At 41.4% G+C, this 13,207-nt stretch overlaps 1 protein-coding gene across 15 annotated transcripts in view; it reads left to right on the top strand.

Annotated features, from left to right (window-relative positions):
* ERC1 (ELKS/RAB6-interacting/CAST family member 1) overlaps window positions 1-13,207 on the top strand; it is a 1,001,239-nt gene that overhangs the window by 909,086 nt on the left and 78,946 nt on the right. For all 15 annotated transcript variants that reach the window (XM_029599916.1, XM_029599915.1, XM_029599914.1 and 12 more), the window contains one exon: window positions 11,853-11,954. In XM_029599916.1, the coding sequence (XP_029455776.1) occupies window positions 11,853-11,954 (102 nt within the window). The remainder of the gene's footprint in view (window positions 1-11,852; window positions 11,955-13,207) is intronic.

Genomic DNA, 13,207 nt, shown 5'->3' with positions numbered 1-13,207 from the left:
CCATGGAATCCAAGCCTTTCATTCAAAGAGTCTAAAAGGGGAAGCAATTCAAATTGCAATATCCTCTCTTCTGTTGGACTGGATCAGACAGTTTATAATCTGCTTCCCCTGCAAATATTGGGAGATCAGCCAAAAAGAATTGAGGGATACCGGAGGTGCACTTCACTCCCCAGTGTTAAATGTTCTATTTAAAGTCTTTCAGATGTAAAACTATTGACAGCCACCACTGCAGGTACCCCTGTGCTTATAAGTCTTTAGAACTTACAAAAGGTGTATTTTCCAAGTTGTTATCAAAAGGGCATCGTGCATTTCTGCAGGGGGTTGCTTTCTGAATATTTACTGTGTTCTGCTAAAGTGTGTATGATTCAGATCCAAAAGCAGCAAAAGAGAAGAACTTTGATATTGGCTCCCCAGCACAGTGGGACTCTCTGGCTGTCTGTGCTGAAGATCTATTTGACATAAGTGCAGTCATTAAATTAACAGTTACTTAAGCTGCAGATTTTTCAACTGCACAAAAAAGATTAAGAAAGTTTAGGGTGCACAGCTGAGCCAGGAATTGCATCACTCAGATATTTTATTAAAAATGAAAACAGAGAAGGCTGATGAGACTCTCTTTGGAATTATCCAGAAGATATTGATGCCACAGACAGATGGGTGCCATGTTTTTTTAACTAGCTACTAGGGGATTCATGATATTTTCACTGGTGGTTCTATATTGCTCCATTCCACTTAATGGTCTTTGGTGGTCATTTTATTTGGATAGCCTAAAGTGGTGAGAAATCTTTCTCCAAGGACAAGCTGGATGTGAGTCCTCACACATTGGTGACATCATCAGTTGGTGCTCCAATGCGGAAAACGTATGTCAAAGTTTCTTGAACTTTGACTAGGCACACTGAGCATGCCCAGCATGCCCTATACCACTTGTCCACACAGGGTCCCTCTCCAGTTTCTCTCTTTCCACGGAGCCGTAAGTCTCGCGGTGTGAGTGAGCTCACTTTTGGCTATTTTTGGCCTTCTGGAAATTTTGTTTTTTCTCACGTTTTCACATGTTTTTTTCCTCGTTCTGTCACCGGGTCCCTCTCGATGCCCTCCTGTAGCATCTCCTAGTCAGAGTTTTCGACGATTTGGGTAAGTTTCCTTTTGCAGTTGATTCATCTCTCAGTGCAATTGATGCATACCAGCAAGGTGTAGATGGTAGGGCCATCTCTGAACAAATTATATTTGTACACTTCTTGCAGGGCCTGCTTCAATTGAAGCCTCCCCTTAAGGCCTACTGCTGTGTCTTGGGACTTCAGCCTGGTGCTAGCTCAGCTGATAAAAGCCTCTGCGCACCTGTGACCTGAAGTACCTGACCTGGAAGGTCATATTTTTGGTGGCGGTCACTTTAGCACGCAGGGTCAACGAGCTCCAGGCTTTAGTGACTTATCCACCTTATACTAAGTTTTATCATAACAGGGTGGTCTTGCATATGCACCCTAGGTTCTTGCCTATGGTGGGGATGGATTTCCATCTTAACCAGTCAATCATCCTGCCAATATTCTTTCCCAGGCCCCATTCACACCAAGGCGAACGAGCACTGCATTGTTTGGACTGCAAGCAAGCCTTAGCCTTCTGTCTGGAGCAGACAGAAGCTCAGAGACAGTCCACCCAACTTTTTATTTCTTTTGACAATAATAGGTTGAGCATTGCTGTTGCCAAACAGATTTTATCCAGTTGGCTAGCAGATTGCATCTCCTTCTATTATGCCCAAGTGGGACTGCATCTTGGGGATCATATCAAGGCTCATTCTGTCAGAGCCATAGCAGCGTCGGCCTACTTGCGAACAGTTCCCATGGAGGAGATCTGCAAGGCTGCGATGTGGAGTTCTCGTTGCACAGTCACATATCACTATTGTCTGGATAGGAATGGCCAACGCAACAGTCAGTTCAGTCAGTCTGTCCTTCGAAACCTGTTTGAGGTGTAGAACCCAACTCTCCTGCCTAGGGCTCATTGTTTGGGTTCAGGCTGTCCTCCTCCTCTGCTGCCAACAGCACCGGTGGTGTTGTGCCCTTTGACACCTAGTTGGTGCCCTTTTCTGTTGGGGAGCAGCCTGTAGCTAGGGATTCACCCATGTGTGAGAACTACCATCCTGCTTGTCCTTGGAGGAAAGCAGAGTTGCTTACCTGTAACAGATGTTCTCCGAGGACAGCAGAATGTTCGCCCTCATGAAACCCGCCCACCTCCCCACGGAGTTGGGTTTCTCCTATTTTTATTTTTAATCATAACTCTATGTTACAAGACTGGAGAGGGTCCCTGCGTGGACGCGTGGGATAGGGCATGCTCAGTGTGCCTAGTCAAAGTTCAAGAAACTTTGACATACGTTTTCCACATCTGGGCTCCATCTGATGATGTCACCCAATGTGTGAGGACTAACATCCTGTTGTACTTGGAGAACACCTGTTACAGGTAAGCAACTCTGCTTTACTTTTGTGGTGATGGTGATTCTTAGAGATCTGAACTTGTCTCTCCAATATGGACTTGGAGGAATTCAGCCCCCTGCGTTCTGAGTCATTCCTAATTAGAAACATGATTCCCTGATAAGCTTACTCTTCTGGTGCATGGTGATATTTACCTGTTGAAACAGCTCTTGTGTTTTGACCTTTTTGTGGTGCCCCTTGCATTGTATTCTTCATTTTGAATTGCAGACATCTATTGGATTCAGTTTTTTTGTTCCTTAGTAATGAGTCCTGTACAGGCACAAAATGCTGACCTTTAGACTTGCGGTATGGGCATAGTATGATGTCCTTCATCTAAATGAACTTATGAACCAAAGGATTTGTTTTTCCTGTCAATTTTTGAAGAGGGAATGTGTTGTCTCTTACCTTAAACACTTGAATACCTGCTCGGTATGTAATGTACGTAAGGGGTCTGCATCCAAATTTGGTGCTCCCACCCCGAGATCCCCACTAGCACCGTCTCCGTTCCCAATTACTCCTTTCTCGCCTTGTTCCCTCCAAGCATCTGCCACCACTTCTGCCAGAGCTGTGGAGCAGCTCTGGGCCCCACTGTCATCTGTGCACAGCACCAGTGGTAGCAGCATCACTTCCTCCTTCCCTGTACACAGAAGGAAGCCCTGATCTTTTGAAAGAGAGAGGAGAAATGGAATGGCAGCAGGGACTTGGATGGAGCAAAGTAAAACAGAGGCACATTACATGCACAGCAGTGGAGGACCCAGAGGGGCATTTTTGCCTCCATCTGCTCTGGGCAGCCACCTGTGCTGCTTAGTAGGTCAGGCCAGACACAGGTATTATGCTACCCTAAAAATGAAGACCTGGCCAGATCCAATATGTAGGCAGTTTCCCTTATCTGAAAGAGCTGTACTTTTATGAAGTAGTATTGTTTCCCTTCATCAAAAGGAACAGACTGAATTTCATCATTACTGTAATATAGGTGTGTTCTGTATCTTACCTGAAAGAACCAAGTACATCTATTCTTGTGTTTATTACTTAGGTACAGTGAGTATATGTTCTCTGATTTAGGAACCTGTGCTCCATAAACTAACAGCTGTATCACACTAACCTTTCAGTTTTTGTGAGCATGTCCTTCTTTTGTGAGCATGCTGCTGTCTTCTAAAGATAGAGAGCCATCACTAATATTTTCCCTTATTTTTAGAGCTGGAGGTTTATTTCTTCGTAGGCAAATTCCTTCTGTATAGGGTCATATTGTCCTTGAAAAAACAGTGGCTGAAACATGTAATTTGCTAATTTTAGGCTTGCAAATGTGAACCCTGGAGAAAATGTAAACAAATTCAAATGAGACTCATCAAAATGTTAGGGCATGTTCTCTTTGCACATGATCTTTTATGTGTAAGCTAGGCAGCATGCTCCTGGCTCTTTGTTTGGGCTTCCAGTTTGTTTGGAACCTGTCTTGACTAGGTCCATGGTGTCATGAGCCTTAATTTATAGCTGCCCTGAGGAACAGGGGAGTCCTATTTTTTTATTTCCTTGCATCTCCTCCCTCTACACATACCCAGTCCCACTCACTGCAGTAGCAGTTCATCTGGCTGAGGTAGGGATGCAGTTTCCTTTGGAACTCTGTACAGTTGCACTCAAGCTAGCCAAGGCGGTATTTTGGTAGTCATCTTTCCTCCCTCCCCAGGATTGCGTATGTTGCTTCCTCAACAAACCTAACCCCTTCTGATCATATCAGAGAGGAGACTCAACCATGCTGTGGTGTGAGCCACAGGGCCAGCCTCAACCTTTAAAGATTCAATCTTGAATAGACTTTAAAAATAAACTGTTTATAGTTATGTGTTTGTAGAGCTAACCTAGAAATGTATGCTTTTTGGGGTCAACTTTCAAAAGGATTTACACGCATGAACTCCAATTTATATGCATATATCAAGCTTTGAAAATTATCCTGGGAGTAGTCCGGAGAAAAGTACATACAGAACAAGATAATGTGCCTATTTTATTGTGGTCTAGCAAGAGACGTGCTAGGGAGTGGAGACAGGGTGGGGAAACCGTTTATGCACATACTTGAGATTTTCATGAGTATGCTTATAAAGAAAGGCACAAGTGCAGGTGTAACTTGCCATGCATTTGTCCCCATTCCTATTGGCAGTATCCACAGATTTTCAAAGTAAACTTATGCACAGCTTTGGAAATTCGAGCTAAAGCTTACAAGTATTTTCTACCTACAGAGTTTAGGACTACTGAAAATTACCCTCCTTATGCATACTTTGTGTTACAGAACGTATTAAAGGGAAATTGCATCCATCTGGGTACAGATGGAACAAAGAATGTAGTTGGAAATTGTGTATTTCAAAACAGATTACACCTTTCCAAACTTGTTATAAGGCTTGTTATAAAATTAGATGGGTAATCTTTGCTTTGATTATACAGTCAGCTGAACAGAATAGGAAGTACTTTGTGAGGGCAATATGGGGACATTTATTTACTTGCCTTTGCTTTCTTACATGGTTCTAGGATGAAGGTGCATTTCGGATTGCCATATATCAATGTAATACCCTCCCTCCAAATCTTTAGTGAGATAATGGACAGCTTCACTTAAACATAGTGACATAATTGAGGTCACTTTCCACTCTGCTTATATACCAGCCATTTCCAAGGAATGAACCAGGAGGTCATTTCTTAGGACACCTTAAATACTCAGTGGAAAACAAATTGGGAAATTTCAGATGATCTGAAAATAGCCAGTCAATGTAATAAAGTAACAAGGAAAGCTAATGGTGTTATTGATTAATTAAACAGAGGTATAAGCAGCAGGAAAAAGGCGCTAATATTGTCCTTTAAGAGATCCTTAGTGAAACCCCACTTTGAGTATTGTGTTCTGTTCTGAAGTCCCTATCTTCCTAAGGATATCAATAGAATAGTAGTAGTTCAAAGAAGGGCTACAAAAATCATTCAAGGCCTGCAACGCAAACTGTATAATAAAAGGCTTGCTCAAGACATTCAAAATACACTCACCGGAAGGAAAGAATATAATAGAAACATTCAGATATTTGACAGGCTTCAGTCAATACAGGAAGGGGAAATTTTCTATAGAAAAGGAAGATTTATGATGCAATATTGTATGAAAGAAGGGTCAGAGGAAATATGAAAAAATACATCTTTACTTGAGAAAATAGTAGAATCCTGGAATTACCTATAAGCATAGGTGGAAGAAACAAGTATATGACAATTCAAACATTCTTGGGACATAGAGGACATTGCTCAGAACAGAGTTGGGAGATTAAGGTATTGCAAACAACCCACCCTTCACTCTTTTGAGAGCAAAGGCTTAGGGAAGAGGTGGTGATAAAAAAAAAAAAATATAAAGGGTGGATAAAGGAAATATGACCTAGTGATGTTGTAGGCCATCAGGTAGCCAGATTGGTACTAACAGACAACTCTCCAGAAACCAACTGGGTTCATGCTGGCAGGTTGGTTTTGGCCAGGTAGTGTCCAGCAAGAAGGAGAAAACAATGGTCAGATAAAAAAAAAAAAAATTCAATCTAATGACATAGTAGGCCATGGGGTAGCCAAGTTGGTACCAACAGGTAACAGCTCTCCCACAAAATAACCAGCTGGCAGCTTAGAGTGACCGGGTACCATCCAGCAAGGTGATAAGGAGAAAACAAAGAGCATGATCTAGTGATAAGGCAAGCTATAGGATACCAAAATTTGATACCAGTAGACACAACTATCCAGAAATTGACCAGATCTGTCCATCCAGTAAGCCCATAGGAACCTCGGTGCTTGGGTATTCAAGCAACAGGATCACTGAGACTCTGCAGCATTTTTTAAACTTTCTTGCATTCTGATGATCACATTCTGAGGCTCCTGGTTCAGTAAAACAATTTGTTTAGGCATACAGCCAACTTCTTTTAACAAGAAATTAGAAGTGTCCCCAGTCGCAATCTCTGCCGAAGCTTTACTATTTCCTTCTACCGCAGACTTAGGTATAACTATAGCTCCATGATATGAGACTTCTCAGACATTGTTGCTACTTCTAGGTCTCCCATAATAATGGATTTTTTTGATTCACCAAACTGCTGGTCCTCAGCCTTCCTTTTCTCTTACTCGAGCTGATTGAAAAGCTCCACCTTCTTCGCTCAGCAGCTGATCATGGCCATCGCAATCAGATTCGGCTCCTGCTCTAGTTCTGTTACATAATTGGTGGCTTTAGCAACTTCAGTTCGCTCCAAGTCCTCTTGGCTAGGAGCTGCTCAGTGTGCTATTGCCTCTCTTTCAGAGCCTGTTGTAACTTTGTGGCACCAGAAACTTTCCTCATGGCGTCTTCTAACACCTCTGTGCCTTCTCCATCTGTAGTGCCTCCCTTTGGTCCTTCTGCCGAGGTTGTGTCAGGTTACTCTACAGTTCCTCTCTCTGGGCCCCTCAGTAGTGCCTGTCTCTGGTGACTCTGCTGCGCTTCCCTCTGGCCACTTCACAACGCCTCTCTCTGGGTTCTCAGTAATGCCTTCTATACTGGCTCCTGCAGGACAGTTTGTACGACCTCCTTCAGGTGATTCTTTAAAGCTTTACATAATTCTCTCTTACATAAGTCAGTCACTGCACATTCATTCACCTAGCTCTCATTCTCTTTTTTTGCATGCAGCTTTATCTCTTTGTAAATCAGGTACAAAACTTAGATTGTAAGCTCTCTGGGGATAGGGGAAATACCTGCAGTATCTGAATGTAATCCACTTTTGAAATGGTTGAAAAGCAGAATATAAAATCAAATAAATAAATAACCAACTCTTTCTTTGAACAGGTACACATTCACAATAAACTTTTCTTTTTCTGTCTCTTGGAGATTTGGGTTTCTTCCCTTGCCAAGCATAGAGCAGAAATTCCGGAACTGGCACCATATGTAGAATAATAACTGAGCAACTTTCTTAGGCTGGAGGCAGGAATCAGACTTGACTCATAGCCAGGACAGAAATGTATTTAGGAGCTGCCTTCTCCTAGAAATGTGGGGCCTCCCGATTCTAACTGGACTCTGATTCTTATCCTGCTCCAGCAGGGGCCCACCCATACAGCTCTTCCTGCCCAGTGGGCCCTGCCAACAGTACTCTCTCCCTCTATGGTCCCCCTAGAAATTAAAGAGAGGTCTAGGGCCACTCCTTCACACTTCTTTTTAACAAACACAAATTCTTTATCAGATTTCTAAATTGCTGAGATCAAGTCTTGATGCTGTGAAAGAAATTGACCCAGATAGCGTGGCAGTCTCTCAGATAGGTTACAGTTTGAGTTCTAGATAGACTAAACGTGGACACTACATCTTGGATCTACAGCTTGGAAGAATCTGAGTTGAAACTGGTGCTCTACAAATCCTCAGAATAAAATGGAGACCAAGCTCTGCTGTTCCTCAAACTACATCCTGCTCTGCAGCTTCAATCCTCCCCTTTGCCTCGCTTACTCCGACTGATTTCAAGGTTCATGAGCACCTCCCCAGCTCTTTTGATATCAACAGTACACACATCATCTCTGGTCTCTGGCTACCTCACTACTCAGGATGCTGGGGAAGATTACACAGCTTCAGGAATTCCAGGAGCTGAGCCACCCCAATTGGCATTCCTAGCAATGCCCTTTCAGAGCCTATATTTGAAGACTCTGCTCCCAGCATGAGGACATATGAATCTGTGGGGCCAGTGGAGAGCTGCTCTGTAGAAAACTTGGGGTAAATGCACACCTTCCCTTTTCCCCAAATGCACAGAGGAAATTTAATTTTGCCAAAAAAAAGAAGAAAAGAACCCATCCTCAGCCACAGCTCAGCTCCGTGAGGCCATCTTGGTTCCCCCCTGCCCCCTCGTTCTTCACTATTTCCTGCCATCTTATAAGGTTACCCTTCATTGAGAGAGCCCAGAAGTGCTGATGCATCATCCGAATCTTTATTTTTCCAATATTCCTCTAAAAGCTTATTTTCTTTGGTCCAACTCGGAATGTAGGGGGATTTTTTGACAAATTTTGTAGCCTCCAATTTAAGAATTCAAGTTAAACAATTACAATTTTTATGAAAAGGTGGGATCTGATGATTAATAGTATCAACTTATCTTCACTAAAAATACCATTTGCCTTTCCAAAGTTTCCAGAAAGATTTTGTCTTAGAATTCAATGATAGTAATTTTAGGCCAAATTGAATAAGATATGGACAGTGTTAAGAGAGGAGAAAAACAGGCAGCAATTGTTGGGAGCACATCAGTAATTGGTCATTGCTGTAGTGAGTCATAAAATAAAAGGTCTGATGTGGTGTTCTCCTTCCACTGAGCAGAGTGAAAGATACCAGATTAATTGGCATCATATATGAGGTTCAGGTCATACAAGGAAGCCCAGTCTGACAGCTTCTGTCCCATAAATCTGTAGTTAGGAAATCTCTCACATATGGTTATTGTTAAAATCAGCAATGTAAACAATGTGGATTCATTATTTGCTGAAATACAAAATTGAGAAGCTAGTATAGCTGTGTTTAAAAAAGGATTGGATAAGTTCTTGGAGGAGAAATCCATTACCTGCTATTAAGTTGACTTCGAAAATAGCCACTGCTATTACTAGCAACAGTAACATGGAATAGACTTAGTTTTTGAGTACTTGCCATGTTCTTATGGCCTGGATTGGCCACTGTTGGAAACAGGATGCTGTGCTTGATGGACCCTTGGTCTGATCCAGTATGGCATGTTCTTATGTTGGTCAGATTGCCTATTTTAATGAAGACAGTCAAGGATCTGCTTCAACGGCAGGGGGAATGAAGAAAAGAGGATGTATATTCAGATAACAACCAACAAGGACTGAATTGCACAGGCTGGGTAAACAAATAAGTGTGGGAGTAGCATGTTTATTGTGGCGGTAACTACCCCTAATCAATTAAGCTAGATACTTCACTTAGAAGCAGTTCCAGCACTGCTCTCTACATTAATGGCGGGGGTGGAAGGGAAATAGAACCAAAAGGTTACATTAATGGCAGGGGTGGATGGGAAATAGAACCAAAAGGTTACTAAATTCCAAGAGTAACAGATAAGTATGAGAGAGAGAAAAAAAAGTGTGATAGCTTGCTGGGCAGACTGGATGGGCCATTTGGTCTACTTCTGCCGTCATTTCTATGTTTCTATGTTTAATAAGGCCTTACATGATGTAAGTGATTAAACCATATGTCTTATCGCTCTTGCTGGCAGTAAGATGATATATGGAGATGTGGGCTTGGCAGTCAGCGTGGTCAGTAAAATAGTTTTGTTGCAGTATGACTGTATCCACATTTCTGTCAGTTTTCTTTTGGGAGAAATTTGTTTCTTTCAGTATAGGTAATCAATACTGAGTTGTTATATTCTTGTTGCCCATCCTATTTCTTGGAAGTCTAAATTCACTTATAACATTATTGTTAAAAAACTTACATGTACATTTGTATATATTTCTCGTACTATCATCCCCTACCCTCTTAACCGCTACCTGTTAATGTTCTATTGTAAAGCTTGTTGCTAGTTATTTATTTTATTATTATTATTATTATTATTGTAAAGCTTGTTGCTAGGTTATGTTACACTGTGAACCGAGGTGATGTTTTGCAAACATGCCTCGGTATATAAGAAACCCTTAAATAAAATAATAAAATAAATAAACAAGTTAAGTGGTTAAAGTTAGCTGGATAACTTGACAAAGATATTTAGTGGGACAGGTCTCCTGCTGAATGTGTTCGGTTAAAGATATACAAGTATGTTTAGCTGAATAACTCAAATATAGCCAGTTAAGTACCCCCCCCAAAAAAATCGTCCAAGTTATCAGGCTCAATCAGTTAAAATCAATAAAATGGGTATTGGGCATATTTGCCCAATTCCTTCCACCCCCCCCCCCCCCCACCACCAAGACCTGCCAAAGAATTAAATAAGTTGCAGTCCTTAGCAGCTTGGGGAGCCTTCCCCCCTCCCTGCCTTAATTTTGAAATTGACACTTGGGCTCTAGCCCCTTATCCCAGCCCTCCCTCCTGTAACCCCTACCCCTGATCCAACCCTTCTGTGCCACCACTAGGAGTGCAATACATTCATAGCCTTCCCAGAGACATTCAGCATTACTTTGACATGTCGCCAAGAGCAATGCGAATATACCATTCTCCGAGGGGCCACGGGACTTTGTGGATGTTCTGGATAGGGGTTAGAAAATAGTTCTGCAGGATAAGGTTTATGGTGGGAATTACAGGGAAAGATTTGGTACCTGTAGTAATATGGAGCTTCCTGGGACTGCTGAGGGAACACTTGATAGGAATTCCTACCCATCAGGTGTTGGGCAGTTTTGTTTCAATTTCCTTGATTGAGCAACTTCATTTACAAGAGGCGGAGTAACAAACTTGAAACACGGCGTTTCAAGTTTGTTACTCCGCCTCTTGTAAATGAAGTTGCTGCATCGTTTTGAAGCTGGCAAGGCTGGTTATAAACATTTTGAAATGACTGCAAATGATTGAGAAGTCCGGGTGCTCTTTCTACTTTCCTGAGAGACGCCGTCTGGCTTGCTGATGCAGTTCCTTCTCCATCTTTAGATGACATCATGTCAAGCAATGCATATTGAGACGTCCCTATTTAACTTTTAAGTCATAGTTAAATACAAAACAAAATTAAAAAATAAAAAATAATAAAACATAACAAAAATTTTTTTTTTTCCAAATTGGACTACAGAGCAAATGTGTTTTATGAAATAATAGCTTCCCGTCGTTGTTATTGTAAGCCATAAAGCCTCAGCCCTGTTCTCCAAAGACTGATTTTGATGTTTCTGTTTAACTGTTTCATGTAATAGGTGTTCAAATAGGCAGAAATTGCAAGAGACCTAACTGGAGTATCCATGGGTTTGGGGGAAGAAGGAAATTGGATTCCAAATATTAATGGTTTTCATTATTATGTAACTAGTGAGTGACCATATTTTCTCTGTTCAGTCTCTTGGGTACAGTTTGATATGTGCTTTTTGCAGTTTCTCATTTTACCTGTGAGAGTGTATCTCACTAGAAATTCAGGTTGCAGTCTGTTCAGTGAGGAAGGCTGTAGGGGATTTTCCTGCCTGTCTTGGTTGCATCTCAAGTGGTCTTTGCAGAAATCTGAACATCTGGATGGAAAATGGAAGATGCATTTGCTATATGTAAGAAGGTAGTTAATACTTTTTGGTTATAAACATACTGTTGGTGGTTCTGGATGCATTGTATTGGTTTCTGATTTTCTTTTTGGTCTGAGTTGGGTTATATTGACATCTTAAATATTTCACAACTGAAAGTTCAGTAATCTGTTAAAATCCTTGAAAGCATGCACTATTCAGGCAAAGGGAAGGTTCTAGAACAATCTGCTTAAATATTAGTGAAAATCTTAGGGTAAAGAAATGTCATATATTTTTCTTTTGCAGACTCAGAACCGAATGAAGCTGATGGCAGATAACTACGAGGATGATCATCTCAAGTCTTCATCCCATTTTGACCAAACCAACCATAAACCCTCCCCAGATCAGGTAGATTCTTACTTAGTTGTTTTTCTTTATCTCTTCAGTCATGTACAGTTTCTGTAGACTTTTTCTCAAATTAAGAATTAAATTAATAGAATAAGCAGGGAATTGGATTCTTTGTGATGCCATCTATTGAACTAAAGTAAGGATAATTCCAGAGATGATGATAGCATACATGAAATTTTGTGGGCACAGAGATGTATTGTATCTGAAGAAGAGACCTCAGTGGCCTAGTGGCCTCTAAAGCTCGCATGCAACAACATTTTTTGGATTATTCTTACCTTGGTCCAATGTAATTTATCATAGCCTACAATGAATCAAGTTTTCTTCCTGACCACTATAGCTGCTACAACTCTGATCTATAGAATCAAGAGGAAAATCAATTAGGAAACAAATGTGTAAACTCTTTCAAGTTTCTTGGTTGTATAAATGTGAAAGTTGTATTTTTATATTTTCCATTGATCATATGAGCAGTTTGAAACCAATACCAAAAGGTACAAAGATATAAATTATAAACAATATGCAAAATGTAAAGTGATGTTACCTTGCAGAACTAGTTATTGATGGAGAAAATTGTTTAATTATAATCATTGCAGGTATAGATAATTGTTAGGATTGAAGATATATATATAGTATGACACATTTTTGGGTTTGCCTGTGCTGTTGCTGATGTAGTCCACTAAAACAAGTGGAAAAGAGAGCCTAAGCTCAGTCATTCAAAACCAAAATTTGCTGCAGTAATGACTCAAAGGTCTGTTGTTAAAGCAGTTTTATTCTTGCCATTGAATTACAGTGTGCAAAAAGCCAAGACTGTTAAGAACAACTCCTTCCTCTCCGTACAAAGTATAATCTCTGTGCAAATCAGGTAGCTTAGGGCTTCCCAAACTGTGGTTTGGGACCCCAAATGGGGTCACAAATACTTCGGCTGGGGTCACAAGTGCCTCAAATGCAGGTGCCAGCAGCCCACAGCATTATTAGTGGAAGTCAGTGTGGGGCCTGTGAGACAGCATGCACTCACAGGTCTTGTGGTGGCACCGTCCTTGCATGAGTTTCTGTGGTAACAGGAAGCCCTGCACAAAAAGGATCAAGGTTGCTGCAGGCCCCATGAGCTTGCACTAACCCACAGGCCCTGTGCTGATTTTCATTAGTAATGCTGCTGCCACTTGCAGATCACCATCAGGCTTGGGACTAGCCATGAGGGGAGAGGAGGGCATAGTATGTATGGGTCAGTGGAGAGTGCCACTCTTCTTCTCTCTTCA

Source organism: Rhinatrema bivittatum, chromosome 4 (genome assembly GCF_901001135.1).
Source record: "Rhinatrema bivittatum chromosome 4, aRhiBiv1.1, whole genome shotgun sequence".
In the NCBI taxonomy this organism is placed as follows: domain Eukaryota; kingdom Metazoa; phylum Chordata; class Amphibia; order Gymnophiona; family Rhinatrematidae; genus Rhinatrema; species Rhinatrema bivittatum.
The sequence above is the reverse complement of the archived record's forward strand: the minus strand, read 5'-3'. Positions and strand labels throughout refer to the sequence as shown.